The 21,038-nt window shown below is 46.5% G+C and overlaps 1 protein-coding gene across 2 annotated transcripts in view; it reads left to right on the top strand.

Moving 5' to 3' along the window:
• Nucleotides 1-21,038, top strand: part of LOC119436979 (guanine nucleotide-releasing factor 2) — a 115,721-nt gene that overhangs the window by 31,663 nt on the left and 63,020 nt on the right. For both annotated transcript variants that reach the window (XM_037704031.2, XM_037704030.2), the window contains 3 exons: nucleotides 14,381-14,633; nucleotides 15,937-16,056; nucleotides 19,180-19,338. In XM_037704031.2, coding sequence (XP_037559959.1) covers nucleotides 14,381-14,633; nucleotides 15,937-16,056; nucleotides 19,180-19,338 — 532 coding nt within the window. The remainder of the gene's footprint in view (nucleotides 1-14,380; nucleotides 14,634-15,936; nucleotides 16,057-19,179; nucleotides 19,339-21,038) is intronic.

Raw genomic sequence — 21,038 nt, 5'->3', positions numbered from 1 at the left:
TCAAGCTGTTGCCTCTCATCCTGCTTGACTCTTCCTGAAAGTGCAACGGGAGATGGGCACGGTTCCAGGTAGGAGGCCTTGGTCGAGAGCAAAGTGGTTTTGCAGCACTGGAGGGCCGTTCCGAGAACATCCCGTCTCCTTCAGCTGAGTGCTTTCAGGCGAGGAGGCAACGCCGGAGGCAAATCAACCATCGGCAATGGAGCTCTCGGGAGCGTCTCCATTGGCGAATATGACGGCACTTGCACGGGCCAATACCAGGGAAGGAAAATGATGGGACCCCAAGGGACCTCAATGGACTTCAAGGAATTCCGAGAGAGCGAAGGGGTTAAAAGAGCGACAAATCGAGGAGAGGGAGATTCCTCTTCTTGCCACGGGCCGCAGCGTCCGATTTGCTGCCGGCCGTCGATCACTGTATGACTGTTCAGTACTTTGTATATTAGAACTGTAAATAATGTAAATAAACCTCCATTTCCCAAAGTCCGTCCTCGACGTCCCCCGACTCCCGCACTCAACGGCAAGATCTAATAAGGTGAACGCTTGCAGAAAGGCACCGGGGCACACCGCAATCGCTACATGCTTAAAGTGCTTGCACAGCGTAGCTTGCGAGCAGAAGTTGAGCACTTAACTCCGGCATCAAAGAAATCAAATGTGGTTATTGCTGTAACTTGGACAATTAATGCTATTTCTGGTCTTGTCTTTGCAGTTCTATTGGAAAGGCACCAGCTTCTGACATGCCTGTAGCACGATGGAGGTTAAGGGTGTTGCATTTCCCTTAGTTTGAAAAAGGTAGCTTCTAGAGATACCTAATGTTTGTCTCACAGAATTGTTTTGTTTGCTATGACTGCAAACTCATTGCAATGGTATGCTTAATTATGTTGCGAGCAGTACAGTTGCTCTGAGATACCATGCATTCTTTCCAGCCGTTTTGGTCCTTTCCTGCAGAACAAGCCACTCCCTTTATAATAAAGGGGGTTGATGGCAAGATGTGATTGAAACAAACTTGTGCACTTGCATTTTTGTGATAGCATTACTCTTGTTAATTTGTTTCAGTGCTTGAGAAATTTGTTCACTGACAGCCTTGCTTGTGCACTTTTGTTTGGTGTGGCCTAATGGGATAGTAGCATGTGAGGGCTACACACCATGCTTGATGGCGCATTGTGCTGAAAAAGTTTCCTTTATCAATTATTATATGTGTTGTCCTTTGTTAGCTGCTTTAATACAGCATGACAGCATGACTGTGTGTGTGTGTGTGTGTGTGTGTGTGTGTGTGTGTGTGTGTGTGTGTGTGTGTGTGTGTGTGTGTGTGTGTGTGTGTGTGTGTGTGTGTGTGTGTGTGTGTGTGTGTGTGTGTGTGTGTGTGTGTGGGTGGTGGGTGGGTGGGTGGGTGGGTGGGTGGGTGTGTGAGGGAACTGAGGGGCCCGATTTTTATTAATCATATCATAAGAAGCCAACAGACATAGACACCTAGGACAACATAGGGGAAATTACTTGTACTTACCAATACAATTAAAGAAATGATAGATTAATTAAAATGAAAGTGGATGAGAAAACAACTTGCCGCAGGTGGGGAACGATCCCACATATTTGCATTACGCGTGCAATGCTCTTACCAATTGAGCTACCGCGGCGCAGTTATTTTTTCATCCTCTTTTATTTCAATTAATCTATCATTTCTTTAATTGTATTAGTAAGTACAAGTAACTTCTCCTATGTTGTCCATGGTGTCTATGTTTGTTGTCTTCTTATAATATGATGAATAAAAATTGGGCCCCTCGGTACCCTTTCTTCTCGTTCATTACATAATGAGGGTCTCGAATCCGGCTACATTGATGCCTTCAGGTAGCATGTGTCGGCTTATTGACCACTTGCCTTCACCCAAAAAGATCATGTACTCGTGACGCCTGCGGCAGAAAGGATGCTCCACATCCGTCGCCAAGGTTTGTGAGTGGTGGCACTGGCTAACACTTCCAGGGTTAGTTCTAGTGGTAAAACATAAGTACCCCAGAAAGGGGGTGAGAAAACGGCGCCGTGGTAGCTCAATTGGTAAGAGCATCGCACATGTAATGCGAAGACGGATCGTTCCCCACCTGCGGCAAGTTGTTTTTTCATCCACTTTCATTTCAATTAATCTATAATTTCTTTAATTGTTTATGATATATATATATATATATATATATATTGAGAAGAGGTTTATTAGCGGTGTCCTTCAAGGATGCTATGAGTTCCAAGAATGGCGAGGCAGCGTGGAGCACCTTCTCCAAAGACGCCAGTGACCAACAGGGCGAACAGAGATGGCCGAGCATTGGCAATGCCCCTGGACAGAGGCGCGTCTTCTTCTTCTTCACAATCGCCCCCGCAGAAAAAGAGCCATCCTGGCGACCTAAGAGGTTGTTGGCAGAGGGTCATGGTAGGGCTTGAAACGCGCCACGTGGACGAGGTCACGTCCACGCTGGTGCATGTCGTCAGATGGAGAAAGTGGCTCGATGAGAAAATTCAACGGGGACATTTGCTCCAAGATGCGGTAAGGCCCTTCGTACTTTGGAATGAGTTTTGAGGAAAGGCCTGGAGTTTGGCAAGGAACAGCCAGCCATACAAGAGACCCTGGGGCATACGTGGGACTGGGCAGCGAGTCGGCCCGGCCTTCCTTCTGGCGCTGTTCTTGTGACGTAAAGGTGCGCGCAAGCTGGCGGCATTCTTCGGCTTGTCGGGCAGCTTCGTACACAGGTGGGCACTCGGAAGCGTCAGGACAGTACGGAAGGATAGTGTCGGTGGTATGCAATGGCTCCCGTCCATATAGGAGGAAGAAAGGTGAAAATCCCGTAGTAGCTTGTATCGCAGTATTGTGTGCGAACGTTACAAAAGGAAGTAAGCGGTCCCAGTTCCCATGATCAGATGCCACGGAGATCGCGAGCATATTACCGAGGGTGCGGTTAAACCGTTCCGTGAGTCCGTTAGTTTGCGGATGGTAAGCCGTGCTCGTTCGATGAATATGTGGCAATCAAAAAGCAGAGCTTCGACGACCTCGGAGAGGAAGGCGCGACCTCTATCACTGAGGAGTTATCGAGGTGCGCCATGTCGAAGGATGAAGCAATGCAGGACGAAAGAGGCTATATCCCGCACTGTAGCATTCGGTAGAGCCGCAGTTTCGGCGTAGCGTTTCAAATGGTCCACAGCAACTATGATCCACCGATTGCCTCCGGTGTCATAGGAAGCGGGCCGTAGAGGTCAATGCCTACGCGATCGAAGGGTTTCGCAGGGCACGGAAGCGGCTGCAAGGCGCCAGATGCACGTAAAGGTGGTAATTTGCAACGTTGACAGTCAGGGCAGCACTGAACAAACTTTCGTACAAAAGTGTACATTCCCCGCCAGTACTAGCGATGGCTTGTACGTTCATAAGTCTTAAATACTCCGGCGTGGCCACATTGCGGATCGTCATGAAAAGAGGCACAGATTTGGGATCTTAAGCTGCGGGGAATGACTAGTAGCCATCTACGGCCTTCGGGAGCGTAGTTGCGTCAGTGGAGCAGCTGATCACGAATGGCGAAATGAACAGCTTGGCGTCGGAGGGATCGGGATACAGGGGTGGGCACTGAAAGATAGGCGAAAAGAGAAGCGATCCACGGGTCACGGCGTTGTTCGGTGCCAATCGAGTCAAGGTCAAGAGATGACAAGGGGTGAGCGCAAGTGTTTCCCCAGGCCGAGTCTGGAGGTAGAGGTGCACGGGACAGGGCGTCTGCGTCAGTGTGCTTGCGTCCACAGCGGTAGACGCGAATATCTTACTCCTGGATTCGGAGTGCCCAGTGTGCTAAGTGGCCAGATGGATCTTTCAACGTGGCGAGCCAGCAAAGCACGTGGTTATCCGTTACTAGATCAAATGGGTGGCCGTATAAGTATGGGCGGAACTTGCCAAGCGCCCATACTAGAGCCAAGCACTCTTTTTCAGTTACGCTGTAATTGGCCTCTGCTTTTGTCAATGTACGACTCGCATAGGCGACCACGTATTTGGAGTAGCCGGCCTTGCGTGTTGCGCAAGGACGGCGCCAAGACCAACCCCGCTGGCTTCTGTATGTACCTCAGTTGTAGCTGTCGGGTCGAAATGGCGAAGAATAGGTGGAGAGGTAAGAATATGACGCAGTGTAGCAAACGCGGCGTCGCATGCAGGGGACCAGGAGGAGAGGTCCGTGCCACCGCATAGGAGCTGGGTCAAGGGTGACATGATTGATGCGAAATTGCGGACAAAGCGCCAGAAATATGAGAACAGGCCCACAAAACTGCATAGTTCTTTGACGTTAGTAGGCTTCGGGAACTGAGCGACTGCACGAAGTTTCACAGGGTCCGGTAGAACGCTGTGCTTAGACACTGCGTGGCCTAAGATGGTCAGCTCCCGCGTGGTGTTGCGGCACTTCTTGAGGTTCAGTTGCAGGCCACGTCAAAACATGTCTAAGGCGAAGTAGGTGGGTCGGAAAGTCGGCCGAGAAAACCACGACATTGTCGAGGTAACAAAGACACATAGACCACTTGAGGCAACGCAGCGTGTTGTCCATGAGTCGTGCAAATGTTGCAGGCGCCGTTGCAAAGTCCAAAGGGCATCATTTTGAACTCGTATAGGCCGTCAGGTGTAATAAATGCTGTTTTCTGGTGATCGGCTTCAGCCATTGGAACCTGCCAGTAGCCAGAACACAAGTCTAGGGACGAAAAGAATTCTGCGCCCTGAAGGCTGTCAAGGGCGTCGTCTATGCACGGCAAAGGATAGACGTCCTTGCGCGTGACCTTATTTAATCGACGGTAGTCAACGCAAAAGCGAATAGACCCGTCCTTCTTGCGAACGAGAATGACAGGAGATGCCCAGGGACTGTGGGACGGTTGGATACCGCCACAGCATAGCATATCGTCAACGTGGTCGTTGATGACGCGACACTCGTCGGCGGAGACGCGGTACGGTCGTTGACGCAACAGCTGGTGTAAGCCGGTATCAATGAGTGCTGCACTTCCGACGTTCAGCCCAATTGTGGCTCAGAAACATCGAAGGAATTTCAGAAGTGGTGTAGAAGCTGTAGGAAGCTCGGAGTGTTTGGCAGGGGTTAGTGTAGTGGCGATGGAACTGGAAAACATATCACTCGACGACTCTTCAAGCGTTGAAAGGGTGAGGAGTTCGTTCGAGTCAAGATGGAAAGATTCCTCTGGCACAGTAACAAAGAACGAAGAGTCAAGGTGTTCCACGCGGCCGAGACATTCGTCGACAAGCAACATAACCGACGCAGCAAGTGGATTGTACTCAAAAATATTGCCGATGCCGGCGGCAATGTAAAGTGTTGTAAAAGGGGAACGGCTTTGCGACTCATAAAGATGTCAGATGGTGTAAAGGAGACCTTAGCATCGGTGACGGCATCGCAGACGACTGGGACATGGGCAAAAGAGCCAGGCGGAATGTCGGTGTCCTCACGCATGACCAGTTTAGGCGGCTGATCAAGAGCGTCGTGGTATGGTGCGTCACACAGCGGTGAAAATTCAACTTCAGCTCGTGCGCAGTCGATGACGGCATTATGACGGGACAAGAAGTCCCACCCAAGGATGACGTCATGTGAGCAGGCAGGAAGAACAATAAACTCGACAATGTAGAAAATGTATTGTAAAAGCACATGGGCAGTACAGGCTGCGAGAGGTGTCACGTGCTGCGCGCTTGCCGTGTGAAGCGACAGTCCAGACAGCGGCGTGGTCACCTTGCGCAACGGCAGAGTTTGGCGGCTAAAACAGAAACGGCGGCGCCGGTGTCCACATGCGCAAAAGTAGAAATACATTCGACAGATATTGCGACCATGTTAGCAGGAGAAGAGCGAGGACTTGGGCAGTGCGAAGATGGCGCAGTTCTTGCCTCGCAAACTGTGGCACTTAGTTTTCCTGGTCGGAGGATGTGGGTCTGCGACGCATTGGGGAGAGCGATCGTCGATGAGATGAGGGGGGCGGCGTGACGGAAATTCAGGGAGGTCAGAAGAAACGTACCACTGGGAGGGACCCGGGGCTGATTGGCGCATGGGCTGACTGCTATACTGGAACGGCTGGGCAGCGTCGTCGGGAGTTGGAAGGCGACGGCGGCAATAGCGAGCGACGTGTCCTGGCGTGCAGCAGGCGTAACAGATGGGACGATTGTCAGGTGTCCGCCATGGATTGCTGACTCTCGGCCCGGCCCAAGAAGCAGTAGGGGCGGCGGGTGGTGCAGACTGTTGCAGGATCGAGAAAGGCAGCTGGGGAGGCCTATGCACTACCTGCGCATAGGTAGGAGGCACGGCAACAGGCTGCACTGCCTGCGCATACGTAAGAGGCGCGGCGACAGGCTGCGCTGCCTGCACATACATAAGTGGCGCGGCGACAGGCTACACTGTCTGCGTATAGGGAAGAGGCACGGCCACAGGTGGCTGGTGGTGAGCAACGGGAACAGCTTCAGTGATTTCTTCAGCAATGACAGTGCGGACTGTTGAAGGCAGATGACAGGACGGCTCCTGAGTGAAGGGGACCAAGGAAAGTTGACGGGCAACCTCCTCGCGCATGAAGTCTTGAATCTGCCGAAGCAGTGGAGAGTGGTCGGAAACAGCAACCACACTCGCTAGCGAGTTGGCGGTCGACAGAGGCTGCCGAGGCAGGGTGCGTTGCTTCTTCAACTCTTCGTAGCTCTGGCATAATGTGACTACTTCAGAAACGGTGCGCGGATTCCTGGCCAAAAGCATCTGGAATGCGCTGTCATCGATGCCTTTGAGGATGTGCTGAACTTTATCCGCTTCGGGCATAGCGGAATTGACACGTTTATAAAGGTCAACGACTTCTTCAATGTAGCTAGTGAAATTTTCACCAGTCTGCTGTGCACGGGCTCGCAAGCGCTGTTCAGCGCGTAGTTTGCGGACAGCAGGTCGACCAAACACTTAAGTGAAAGATGTCTCAGTGTTATCATACCAAATTCACTTGCCTTAAGCATACCTGCCAACTCTTCCGAATTTTCCGTAAAATGTACGAATTTGGACCCGTCTTACGATTTTACGAATGTCGGCTCAATTTTTACGGAAAAGTGGTTATATTCATGTAATTATTTTTATAAATTCCCAATAAAGTCACACCGTTGCTGGTGGGCGGGGGCGCCACTTACATAGGGGCGCATAGAGATGGGGATGTGTGCCGGAACCTTTATTGTCAGCAGAGTAAGGAGATTTTTCGCTCTGTGATTTTGCCTTTGTCATCGGGTCGTTCGACGACCTGACGACGGCCGGACGTCACTGGTTGTCGTTACTCTCAACATAGACCCACCTGTACGTAACTGGTGCCCCCAGAGACGACGGCGATTCCAGGTCGATGCAGCAGGCACAGTTTCTGTATTAGAGGCTGTGGCTTTTTGTCTCGCCTGTCATCTTCGCTAGGCTTTTTTCGCGAGTATGACCTGTTGTGTGGGCCTCACTTTTATTTTGTGCGACGTGCTGCTGCATCGGGCACATTGCGACTCCAGCACTCCAGTGTTTCGTAGCCGTAGCGGCTGCGAAGTGTGATGGCGTGCTTGAAGCCTCGTCAGTACTAGACTCTATCAGTACTTCCAAGTGTGTTTGAAGGCGTACTCCTCGGCAGAATTCACATGCCCCCCCCCCAGTCGCGAGTTTACGAAGTTGAAGGTCTTGAGGTTGGCAGGTATGCCTTAAGGGGGGACGCGGCTTTCATATTGTGAAAAATGACCAAAAAATAAATTTTTTGAAAAGCACACATTTTGTTTCTAGAACTCTTTTTTTATCTGATTCCAAAATATGAACACTGAAAACCACGTAGAAGTGCTCAAAAACATTTTTGTAGCAGCCAACGTGGCGAAAAAAATTCCGCGGAAATTGCATAAAAAAAGGCGTTTTCAAGCCACGAAATCTCCGCAATGGCGCAACCGAGCGCCGCCATTTTGCCCGTGTTGGAAAGCACATTTCTCCATCTTTAAATTTGCTGCATCAGCCATATCCTCTCCTCCATTCAGAAGCAAGCGTACAAAAAGCAAATGATTCAAGGCTGTTCCAACGCCTCCGATTGGCCAAGTGGAGCTTCGCCATTGGTCTCGTTGGCGGTGCGCGTCTTCTGCTGCCGCGCCTCTCTGCTCACGGTGTTCGTCTGTATGTGCGGTGTATAGTTTGAGAAGCTTACATCTGATATTGCCCGTGACTCGCGTGTCTAACAATCGCCTCGCATTGTTCGTGAGCACGTACGGAGCGTAGTTTCGGCAGCAGACTCCACAAGTGACACGTGCCTCCTCGCATCTCAGCTCGCCAGGATCGCCAGTACTTGCGGAATGTAGCTGACTTGTGTTGTGATATGCGCCTCTGGACATATCGGCTTGCTGTAAGTGCGTGAGGAACATACTTTCGGAAGCTGGATACGTTACTCTGGGCATATTGGCTCGACGCATTGATCAGTGCTTGCGGTGCGTAGTTTCAGAAGTTTACTGGTGACCATGGATCAGCGACCGCTGATGTACAAGATGGCTCATGCTTACGGCACTCGTAAGCGAAAATCGCCGACGGTGAAAAAGACTGCTTTAAGGGCACGTGGCAGTACTGTGCAGCATAGCACAGAAGTAACAGACGCACAGCCGAGGACTCCACATGTGGACAGAGTGTGTACGTGTGCTGATGATGCCGTTCAGAAGCCGCCGCTGAGCACTTCACAAGCGGGCGGAATGCCTACTTCTGTCGATGATGTTGAAGAGTCGCTCTCTGGCACTTCTTACGCGGGCGAAACATCTCGTGTGAGCAGCAGTGGCACCGTTGAGCTTGTCATGCTGCGTTCCACATCGTCGGATGCATCCAGCGATTGCGCCTCGGATGTGTCCGATTCTCGTCTCAGCACTTCGTACGATGTTGCTATGCCATCTACAAGTACGGGCAGCACCATTCAGACGCACCTGGTGCCACGTTTTGTATCGGCCGAAGCATCCTGGGAGGTCGCCGCGAAAGTGCAAGCAAAACTAAGTTTGGTGTCGGCGACCGCACGGAAAATGGAACTGACAGGTTCCATTCCTGACAGGTTAAGATGAGGTGCTTGCCGGTACGGACAAGCGGAGGAGTTTCTCATCGTTCAAATGACTGCCCTGAACGCGCTATTTGGCAAGTCTAAGTGCCAGCATTGTTCCCTACCTGGACTTTCAGTTCAGCTGGGAACAAGACATGGATTAGCAGCGCAAATGATACTGACGTGTGCATTTCACGGCGATGTCGCGAAGGAGTGGTCATCGCCGCGAAAGGAAGGTTGCAAAATTTTTGATGTGAATATGAGAGCTGTACAGGCTATAAAATGTATTGGCAAAGGGGCAACAGCTTTGACCGATTTCTGGTCAATAATGAATGTCTCCCATAGAGGGTTGCATCATAAAACATTTCAGAAACATCTGAAGGTTGAGTTCAGACCTGCCAGTGAGACAGCTGCTGCCAATATTTTTCTGATGCTGTGATGGCAGTGCGCAATGTTTACAGGGAGATGGACCATACCTTTAATAACAACATAACAGTGGTTTATGATGGGGCATGGTTAACACGTGGCCATACATCCCACATAGGTGTCGGCACTGTAATAGAATTTTTCACGGGACTGCTGCTCGACTATGTGGTCCTATCAAACCGATGCCATGGTTGCACGCTTGGCCCCAAAGACGGGGATGAAGGCTATGATGATTGGAAAGCATCACACGTCTTCCAAAAAAACACGGACAGTAGCGCTCTGTCAGGACAACACTTATGGATTTATTCCATTTACAAAGGAGGACTGCATTAATAATGTCAAGAAAAGGATGGGGACGGCTCTGCGTGCTCTGATCACAAAAGGCAAGGGCAACTTGGAGGGAAAGGTGGCCTCACTCAAGATTCAATAAAGAAACTGACACATTACTATGGCATGGCTCTGCATGACAACGACAATGTCGAAGACATGCAAAAAGCCGTGATGGCAAAATGTTATCGTATAACATCTACCAATGGATCTACCAATGAAGACCTTCATCATGACCTTTGCTAGCAGGGGCCCCAAAGTTGGTGCCAACATCAGGCTGTAGAAGCAGAGAAGCCTCCACCTCCTCACAAGTACCGGCTTGGAAAGCATGTTGCCAATGCATTGCTGCCCGTGTACCAACACCATTCTGACCTGCAGCTCCTCAGCCGTTGCCTAGGGGAAAAAAACCAAAAAGCCTTCATTCGGTCATATGGTCACTGCTGCCAAAAGATAAAAACACATCATTGGTTGTGACACAGACAGCTGTCCATGAGGCAGTATGCAAATACAATGCTGGGGCCCGCCGTACCTACGCTGAGTATTGTGCACCACTTGGACTGCAACCGGGACAACATGCCCTTCGCAGAGCAGCGGAAAAGGATGTCTTGCGGGAAAAAAAAGTCAAGCAAGGCACATCGAACTAAAGGCAGGGCATTCAAGAAGCCGTGCACTGAAAAGGACACAAAAGACTACAACCCTGATGCCTTTTGATAATGTAAAATCTAAGGTACAACTTTAAGAGCCTTTTTCTCAAAATTACTTCTCTTGCTTTCTGCTTTGCTAGTACCACTGATTTCTTCATGACCACTAGGTCTATTTCGGTTCTGTTTTTTTCCCTGTATTCCTGGATGTACTGTCCAGGGCATGACACTCTTGCTTTTGCAGTTTGACTTTACTACAATTAACGATTTGGCTATTTGCTCACAGCCTAAATGCCTGTGGTACAGTCACCTCTTAAAAAATTGGACCTAAAAATATCATTGCAAATAAAAAAATCTAAGAATGTCACGACCTCAACCATTCATCTTGGAATGCACAGTGCTTTGCACAAGTGTTCTATCATATTTTTTAAGTGATTCAGGCTTGTAACAAGGCCAGAAGGAGAAAAGTATTGTGCATAAGAAAGTTCTAAAGATATGTTTATGAAATGTATACAGTAGTATCACAGAAACGTTGCTGATAAGTCTGCCAATTTTCATAAAAATCCACGAAGAAATAAAGTTATCGAACGTCACATCCCCCCTTAAGAATAAAAAAAGATAATTCGTAAAAATTGAAAAGCCAGGTGTACATATTATACAGTATAGACCACTTATAACGTAACCGCTTATAGTGCAGGACCGGATATAGTGCGGTCTTTTCAGACTCCAGTTAATTTTCCCATAGCACTCCATGTATACATGTATCGCTTATAGTGCAGTTGCGGGAAACGAAATACCGGTTATAGTGCGGCCGCCTGGGAGTACGGAAGTCAGCGGAGACGGCGAACGCTCCCCTCAAACGGGCGCCCCAAGAAGTGCTCGAGGAAGAAAGAGTGACGAAGTGGAGGAGAAGGGCATGTGGTGCGAACGAACAGCCAGTGAGGCTTAAACCATAATATTGAGTGCGAGTCGTGAATTATCACAGCGCGCATAGCGAGCGAGGGCCACGAAACTGCCAACGCCGGCCAACGCTTGCTTCACGATAATGGCAGTAAACGAAACTTCGGGGAGTGGGCGGCGCCGGCACGGCACGGCGAAGGGCGCACGCGGAGACCGTGGAATGTGAGGGAGGAGGGCGGCAGGGAAGCGGATTTCGCCTCGGCAACTCCGCCGCTTCGGTGGCTCCCCTCGCCCTCCCTCGTAACTCCTTCACTTTCGACTGTCACCGTGTGCGCTTGCCGCCGTGCAGGCGCCGCCGCTCTAGCCGGCCCGGCGCCAGCTCCCTGAATTTTCGTTTTCTGCCGTTATCGGGAAGCGGGCATTTGCCGGCATGGGCAGTTTCGTTGGCCGGCCTAGGACAGTGCCGCTGCTTCCCTCTGCGCCGTAGCCGCAGCGTGTAAGGTCAACACGTGACTAGAAAGTAGAGGAAGCATAAAGGAGAAAGAAGGGTTCACTGCCATTTTTACGCGTGGCTACGGTAGTGTGGCTGAGACGTCGGCACGTACACGAATGTTCCAGCGCAACGCAGAATCGGCAACCTTGCCATTTGAGAGAGGGTGAAATTTCTGCCGCGTTTTTTTTTATTTATTTTTTATTTTATTTTTTTTTGTTCGCGCGCGACATTGAGGGGTCTCTCCTAAGCTTTTACTCTATAGGCCGTTTCACATGCTGCGACTGGAGCGAAAAAAATTGGTGCAATCGCACGCGTCGCAATGCGATTTTTGGCGGTGCTGAAGCAATGCCGGTCGGAGGCTCCGCCGTGTGAATTATTTCGAATTAACGAGATTCGACTGTAAATTGAATGCAAACGTTCTGGCCACATTCCTCGACTGTCGCATACGCGGGGCGGCTCGGTGCACATGTTTTGCATATGTGCGGGCCTTGAAAATTGTTGCTTTGGTTATAGTGCGGTACCGCTTATAGTGCGGATATTCGCGGCTCCGGCGACTTACGTTATAAGCGGTCTACACTGTAATTGATTTATAAGTTAGAAAATATGCTAGAGTTTGCAGAGCAATGTATACGGTGCTTTTGGATTACCTGGAAAAGTTTCATAATGTGGGGATCAACAACCACCCAGAATGTGTCATGATGTTTTGGTGGAAATAAGAATGACTTATGGTGGTAGAATCGAACATGCTGTTTACGGTTTAAGTAGGAATTATTATTTTAAATTGGCACAGAAAGTTGCGAAAAACGGTATGTCACATCGATTTGTGGTGAAACTGTAGTAGTAGTGCTGGATTCGTATCACATAACCACAGTATGTAAGTCAGCTGTTATTAAGTGCACTGTATGGATTGTTTAAAATTCTATTATTTATATTTTATAGGTGTTTGCACTTTATTCTATGCATATTACGATCTAAGGAAAGATGCTTACAAGCGGAGTTGCCTACGCGACAACAAGGGGAATGACAAAACCTTGTCGTCCCCCTTGCATATTACACTGTCGTCCCCCGTGCATATTACACTGTTTCTCACACTAGTTCGTGTGGATGTAACCGAAGTTCTAATCGCACATTTTATAAAATTATTCGCTCGAGCTTGCTCAGGTTTTCAAAAGACGACATGCTTCCGAGTGGCAACACACTGAACTGCGCATCACGTGTAAAAGTACACCCCACTGTAGTAAAAGCATTGTTTTGCATTTGAAAACTTGACTTGGGTAAAAAGAAACCATGAAAGCATGTAGTTATTATTGCAGAAATAATTCAACAGTTCGGGAAGCCTAAGTGGCATGAACATCAGCTTGATAAATAAATGATTATTTCTTACGGCTGGGGCCGACCTTGTTGTCTCCTTCCCACCAATGCTGGTGTATAATCGCTATCACACTCACCTCTCACTGTTTCCAGCATAGGAATCTATAACCATGACCGCGTCTTCATATAGAAAAATTCTGATAAAACGTTCTTGGTGTTCTTTGCATTATCACTTTGGTATTGGACACTGTAACTGGTAAACTTTCCGTTGCATTTAAAAAAAAATGGGTACCATAAATATTGGTTGTTAGTACCTTTAAGTTACTGCTATCCTAAATGGTTCTTGTAGAAGTGAACTGTGTAAAAGAAAAGAAATTGGGGGTTTTAAAAGAGTCATGTGTGTTGTTCATACTCATTGTTTACAATACTGTTTGGCCAAAACACATTGAACTAGGCAGGAAAACGGTTCTCAGCATTCTGGCTTAGAGTTTGGTCCAATAACCTGCTTTATGTGGTACTTTGTGTGATATTTTCTAGTTCACATTGAGCTTTAAAAAAGCCGGAGAGGTCCTTATGATAATGTTTGGCAAGCATATTGAAGCATATCGAAGAAACTGGCATTAAGTGTTACAGTTGCTCTTGGCTCAAAGTTATTGAAGCTGTGGCTTTTGACAGGTCCAAGACCTCCACATTCATAGTGGCAATGTATATGGCCCAGGCTTGACTTACAGAAAGAATAGAAGCAAGCTTCATTTTGTCCAGAAAATAAGACTCAATTTGTTGTCACCGGGGATTTGATTGCAAAGTGCAACACATAAACCATCATGCCATCATTGTTTTTGTTTTCCTCATCGTGCCCTTGTTGTCAGACCAGCTATTGCTTTTTTGAGTGGCACTTTAGGCTTTCTTCCGAGTGTCCTTCTACAATATTTCTTGTGCAATAAATCATTTATAACTTCTACGAACTGAATAATTAAGCTTAACGCTTGCTTGGTGCCATTGCAAAAGAACAGTCAACCAGGCTAAACTGGTATGATCATTTTGCTCCAAGTAAATTTGTTGCATGAGAAGTGAAGGATGTAGTCCTCTTCTTTGCAGCCGACCTGTTGTGTTATTTAAGGCTAAGTCAGGCTCCACTGCATGTTTTAACTCGGGCGTAATTGCAGTTAGCAGTCATACTAAATGCTCCTAGGACATAAAAGATTTGACTAAGTGTAAGAGGAACGAGCACTGATTAGCTAGAGGTGCTGTGCAAATGCAGAAGCCAGCTTGGTGGTTCCAGCTTGGATGCAGTGGCCCCTCCCCTGCCGCCAAAAAAGAAGTCCGGGGCACTCAGCTCCAACTCTAACCTCCTGGAGCCTCTGTCAGCAGTGCTGCGTTCGCCACTGTTCGGGGACTGGCAAGGCAGCAGCACCCTTAGCGGTGCCAGCAGCTTCGAGTCCTGCCTGCATCATTCAGCTGACGATCTCCTGGGCATATCTTCACCAGCCGCCTGGACTGCCACCACCCACAAGGTCTCTCTCTTGACTGTTATTGGTTGATGAATAAAGGAACCTGCATCTGAAATTCAAACTCCGTTTCTGGAACAGCCCCAAAAATCCAATTGGCAAAACAACCTCACCACAACAAATATATTGGCGAAGGCTCTGTGAAAATTTTGCATCTTAATTTTTCTGTCAACAAGATCGCTTGTCTTCTATTGTTGGATACAATATATGGACGGATACTTTCCTTGTGTAGCTTGACACACTTGTTACACTTGGATACTGCCCTGTATAGCTGGGCACTGGAAATACTGAAACTGGAGAGCTGTAACAATTATCTGCCAACAAAAGAGGCTGTGCCTATTTCCTTGCCATCATTCATGAGGTGTAAAATGCTATTCAGGGCATCTCTGCCAAGCCACATGCAACTCGGAAATCATGGATCTGTCAAGTGATCGCAGTACCATATGCCTAGATAAAATGCTTTAGGGCAGACTGCATTTACAAAGTTACAATCGCACGTTTAAAAACGTTATTCATGAAGTTTTATGGACCAAACTATAATTCATTTGGCTTTAAATGCCCCCTGGTCCTTGTGATATGTGTGTGTGTGTGTGTGTGTTTGTTTCATGGGCATTCTGTGCACTGTTAAATGTTCCTGCAAGATCAAGCCACCAACTAGCCTGCCCGCCTTGTATTTTTGGTTCAGTTTATATGATTTAATATGAGACCAACCTATAAGTGCTGTGTCCTGCTTGATGCAGTATGTGTCCCTAGGTCAACAAGCACCATCCTCTTCATTTTCATTAGTTGGAACAAAGAATATATTAGCTAAATTTATATCTGCAGAACTACGCTGCATAGTAAAATGGCGCTATAATAATGCCGGTGTGGGATGCTAGGGTATTTTTTGCTGGGAGCTTTTGACAACAATACAGACGAAGTTGACATTGATTTGCACTCTAAGTGAAAATGACGACTGCATCATCTTTCGTATGTATACTTTGCTGAGTAAAACTAGTTCCTTTGGAGGGGCAAGTCTGTTGAGGTTTTGTCATTGCCTTCGTCAAGAGCAGAACAGCTTGTGTGTATTGGGCCTGATTCCTTTATGTAAATGGTTGGCTTGAGACTGTAATAGTATACAGTCAAACCTCGATATAACGAAGTTGTACTTACAGCGAAAAACTTAGTTATATCGAGAATTTCGTTATATCAATGTTTTCTTAATTCAATAGAACTAAGATGGGGAATTAAAAATTGTTTGTTACATCGTGCATTTCGTTAAATCGAGGTTCGTTATATTGAGGTTTGACTGTATGTTCTTGTTTTTCAGACAAGCTATCAAAGCTTCAGCTACAACACATGTACCGCTACCGTCAGCGGCCGAAGCGACAGTGTCGACCAGCTGCTTAGTCACTCATCATCATCAACACATATATCAGCCATGAAGCAGGTACACATAAGTATTTATGGTTTGCTAGCGACTTTATGTGTATACACTTAAGCCTAATATCTGATAAATTTGAAGTTCATGTTCTTACCATGGGGGTAACAAAAATACAAATATAATAAATATTTAAAATTTTCCTACTACAGTATAGACCACTTATAACGTAACCGCTTATAGTGCAGGACCGGATATAATACAGTCTTTTCAGACTCCTGTTAATTTTCCCATAGCACTCTATGTATACGCGTATCACTTATAGTGCAGTTGCGGGACACGAAATACCGGTTACAGTGCGGCTGCCTCGAAGTTCGGCAGTCAACCTAGATGGCAAACGCTCCCCTCAAGCCACAAATACCGTATTTACTTGAATCTAATGCGCACCTTTTTTTTTCAGATAAAACAGGTAAAAAAAATTGCGTGCACGTTAGAATCGAGTACAACCCTAAATCTGCGTTACCATATAACCCTGCAGTACACGTGCTTAGGCAATAGTCTACCGTCTGTCTTCACGTTTCCTGCGTCTGCTCTATCAGCATGAAGTACCGAGTTCATCATGATGCCACATTTAAAAGGAAAGTGATCATATGTACGGAGACGGACGGAAATCGGGCCGCATCATGGGCGTTCGGAGAATCCGAAACTTGCATTCGGGACTGGCGCAAACAGAAGGAGAGGATTTTTGCCAGCAAAGCAATGCGGAACGGTTTCAGTGGACCGAAGCAGGACGTAATTTGCGACGATCCACTTCGGCGATACGATCGTCTAGGTCCTATCTTGAAAGCAATCTGCAACGGAGAGAGTCCACCGCGCGCCGTGTTTTCGCCGCTTATAGGTCGCGTTGAAGCGAGAGGCATGATAGCACGAAGGTCAATTCGCTCGCCGCACTTTGTCACTCGAGCGTTTTGACAGTTCGTTTCTGTGGTCAACGAGCGAGATGTGTTCATGTTTGCTTGTGCTCGCGTGACACCATGCTTGTTAATTTATTTAGTAAATGAATATGGAACCTAGAGCACGGTGACAGCGACAGCAGAAGTGCACCTGGAGTGACCATTATCGCAATAAAATAGTTGTTTTGGTTATATTACGTGCTCCAGCAGCCGCCAAATCGTTGGGCCATTTTCAGTGATTCCAAAGCAGCCCTACAAACTCTACAGTTTTCCCTACGACAAGCATTACACGAGCAGCTAGTGTACGAAATTAGGCATGCTCATCATCACGCGCTCGAAGAAGGACATGACATTGTATTTCAATGGTTGCCAAGCCATTGCGGAATTGTCGGCAACGACAGCGCAGATGAAGTAGCACGCTCGGCTCATCAAAAACATCAGCTGGTTCCTATACCACTCTCAAGAACGGATGCTGCGCGGCAACTTTAATCGATTGCTCGCCACATCACACTTTGACGATGGAATTCACCGGGTTTCACCAACTCACGTTTGCACTCTCTTGACCCTAACTTGCGACTTCGCCTACCATCTAGGCTCTCCCATCGTGAAACAACTTTACTGTGTCGCATGTGGTTGGGTGTCGCATTTACCAACGCGTATTCATTCCTAATAGGGATGACCAACAGTGCGGCGTGCAATTTGTGCGGGTGCGACGAGACTCTTGAGCACCTTCTGTGTCACTGTCCATCTTTTGACACTCAACGACTTATTCTTTAAGCTAAACTCAACCTGTTAGATAACAGAATGCTTTCGGAAGAAAAGATTCTTGGGCCATGGCCTATGCATTCTTGCATGCAAAAGGCCACAAAACGCCTTCTGCAGTTCGTGGAGAGTACTGGATTGTACGAACGCTTGTGACAGCGGAGATTCTTCTGTGACTGTCTCTGCGAATGACTGACTCTATCTTTTTTTTCTTTTCTCTCCTTATCTATTCTTCCCCTTTCCCCCTCCCCAAGTGTAGGGTAGCCAACCGGGCACGCCCTTGGTTAACCTCCCTACCTCTCCCTCTTCGTTTCTCTCTCTCTCTTGTTTTGGTTATAGTGCGGTACTGCTTAAAGTGCGGATATTTGCGACTCCAGCGACTTACGTTATAAGCGGTCTACACTTAAAACTTCTTGGAACAGCAGTGTAATGTCCTCGCCCCCTTTATTTTTTCCAGCTTTCCTGTATATATGGCACACACCACTAGCACAAATTATAATGTTGAGAGAGAAACAAAGACAAGACACTTCTTTCTTTTGATTGCTTCAAAGTTCCATTGCTGTGATATGGCATTATCCCCATGCATGCTGTACTTAGAGAACGTAATGTTCAAACCTGAATAATTCTCTCTCACACCCACCCACCTACACACATACACACACAACTGCAAATGCAAAGAGGCACCCTAGATTTATTATTATTATTATTATTATTATTATATTATTATTATTATATTATTATTATTATTATTATTATTATTATTATTATTATTTGCAGTCCACCTTGTCAGTGTGCACTATTAACACCACCATATCACAACTGTAGAACTATTGGAAATCCTGTGGACTTGCAAATTGTTCAGACTTGCCTGAAACCAGGTTACTTTTCTCTAAACAAGTTTGTGAGGATGCACACTAATTCTCAGACTTAGCCTTTGTAGAATGAGGTAATGCGAACCCTTCTCTGCATTTTAGATATGTATGCCGAGTTGTCTAGTATAGTTGTTGCAAGAGGAGCCACTGTTATTGTTTAAAACTGTCTTCTTTTTAATGCATGCTACACTTTATAGTATTTATGGCTCATGAGACATTTAGTAACCATGCAAATTTTTTTTGCGTAATGCTTTTAGCATATCATTTACATCTGTGCACCAAAGCCCTAGAAGCCTTGGTGGTTCATTTTAAGCACCATTTTCCCAATCCTTATGAAATAGCTTCACACATATACACAATACAGTCACATGTTATTTTTAGAGTGGAGAAAGAAATTGAAGTAATTTAAATAGCTGTTGCCAAGTGTCTAGTGTGTTGCAGCTGTGCTTGGCTACTTGAGCCTTTTATTAAAGAGAGTGAGCAGCTCTTTAATGAGTATATTTTTTCCCGTGCTTCTTTTTTGGTATTATATTGTTCGATGTTGTGCACACGCTGTATATTATAGTTAGTTTTTTAATCTTGCTGTTCGTGTTGTTTGTGTGCAGGTGGACAAAACATTTGCTTCTGTCAGCCACCAATCATTTGAGCTGACGGGGTCTGCTTTTGGAACTAGTGTGGATGAAATCAAACCAGCCCTTCCCATCAAGCAACGTTCTGCCAGAACAAGGACACCATCTCAGTATGACAACGTTTCAGATGCTGAGGTGTGGCAGTTATCTCTCATTACACTTGCTTTTTTCTGTGTTGGTGCATGTATGTGCTGTGATGTAAGCCACAGTGGCTGCTGGTGGTAGCAAAACATTCTTTCTTGTTGCCACTGACAATAGCTAAGGAAACAAAAAGGCTTGTTTCAGAAATTTCACTTTCAGCTTTATCAAAGGTAGCAAATGAAAAAGAAACAACTTGTTTTGCACTACTTGCAGTAAAAAATTGCCAATATTTTATGGCCATCCTTCAAGATCATGCTATGATGATAATGCACCGTAGCAACACTCCTGCCTACTTTTCCATCAACCATATCACCCAGCTGCTCACTTGTGTGCATATGGAGTGTGTCTTATGTCATTCTCATACTGGAATGTCTGATGGCACAGCAGTGCTGTGTTTTGCTTGAAAGCTGTTTGCATTTGCTTCCCGACAATGTTTGTATGTTCAAGTGTATGCTCAAGTGGTCTGTTCCAACCTTTGTGTGCACAGGTGTGAGGACTTCGTTAAATCAAAACTGTCAAGCAAAATAAGATCACTGGAAAACATTGTGTGGTCTTCAGTGGAGCTATTCACTTTTTAAAAATAATTTGCTTATTTCAACAAAAATTTGAATTTAGTTAAAAAGATGTTTCCTATACCAAGGTTTTACTGTTTCACTGTTTCACTTCTCATGTTGATTGTTTCCGTGTGTTACGTATGTTCCCTTCCTTTGTTCAACTTTATGCCGAATGATTTCTTCCATGAACTTTGTCCATGAACTTCCATGAAATATGTCTCGTAGTTTGATTAAGCTTCTTTCCTGTGTATCCTTATTAAACCTCAATATTGAACTATAGCTCATACCACTTATAACATAACCACTTTAGTGCAGGACCAGATATAATGCAGTCTTTCTCGACTCCCATTTACCTGAAGCAAGGTGTGAGACCGGGCTAGTTGGCATTCCATTACGATGTGCACAGCACGGCTGACAGACAAAGGGGAAAAAGGAAGGACGAGGACAAGCACTGACTTATAAGTGAACTTTATAACCAAGATACACATACATACCCCCGTACACGTGATCACAACCATGTGTGTGTGTTTTTTGTAAATAAAGTTCAATTGGAAACCAGTGCTTGTTTTCGTCATTCCTTTTTCGTCTTTGTCTGTCAGCCGCACTTGAGCACATCGTCCGGTTTAACTTCCCATAGAACTCGGTGCATAGAGTCGAACCCGGATATATTGAACCCACATGTACCGAATTATTATGTATAACGAACAGTAAAATCCTCTTGAAAATTTTTGTATAAAATTCTTATTTTACATATCGAAATACTTATGTATCATACTTATTTGGGATCCCCTTCAGATTCAATATACAGTTAAACCTGGATATAACGAAATTGACAAATTGCCGAAAAACATCGTTATAAAGAGGATTTCGTTATATGCAGGTTCGGCACGAAAATTCAAAAAAGAAACGCTTACCGTATTTACTCGATTCTAACGCACCCTCGATTGTAACACGCACCCGTTTTCCTTGCGTTTCTTTGTCGAAGCACTCATCCTTGGAATGTCACACCAGGTACTGGATGCGTGGACGCGTGTCGTTTTGCACAAGCGCGAGGCGTCGGAAACAAAAAGCGAGTGGCGCGATGGCCTCGTAGCATCGTATAGTGGCACCTAGTGTCAGGTTAGTGAACTGAAGCGCAGA

Source organism: Dermacentor silvarum, chromosome 1 (assembly GCF_013339745.2).
Source record: "Dermacentor silvarum isolate Dsil-2018 chromosome 1, BIME_Dsil_1.4, whole genome shotgun sequence".
NCBI classification, from domain to species: Eukaryota; Metazoa; Arthropoda; class Arachnida; order Ixodida; family Ixodidae; genus Dermacentor; species Dermacentor silvarum.
This window is presented reverse-complemented; position numbering and strand designations above follow the sequence as displayed.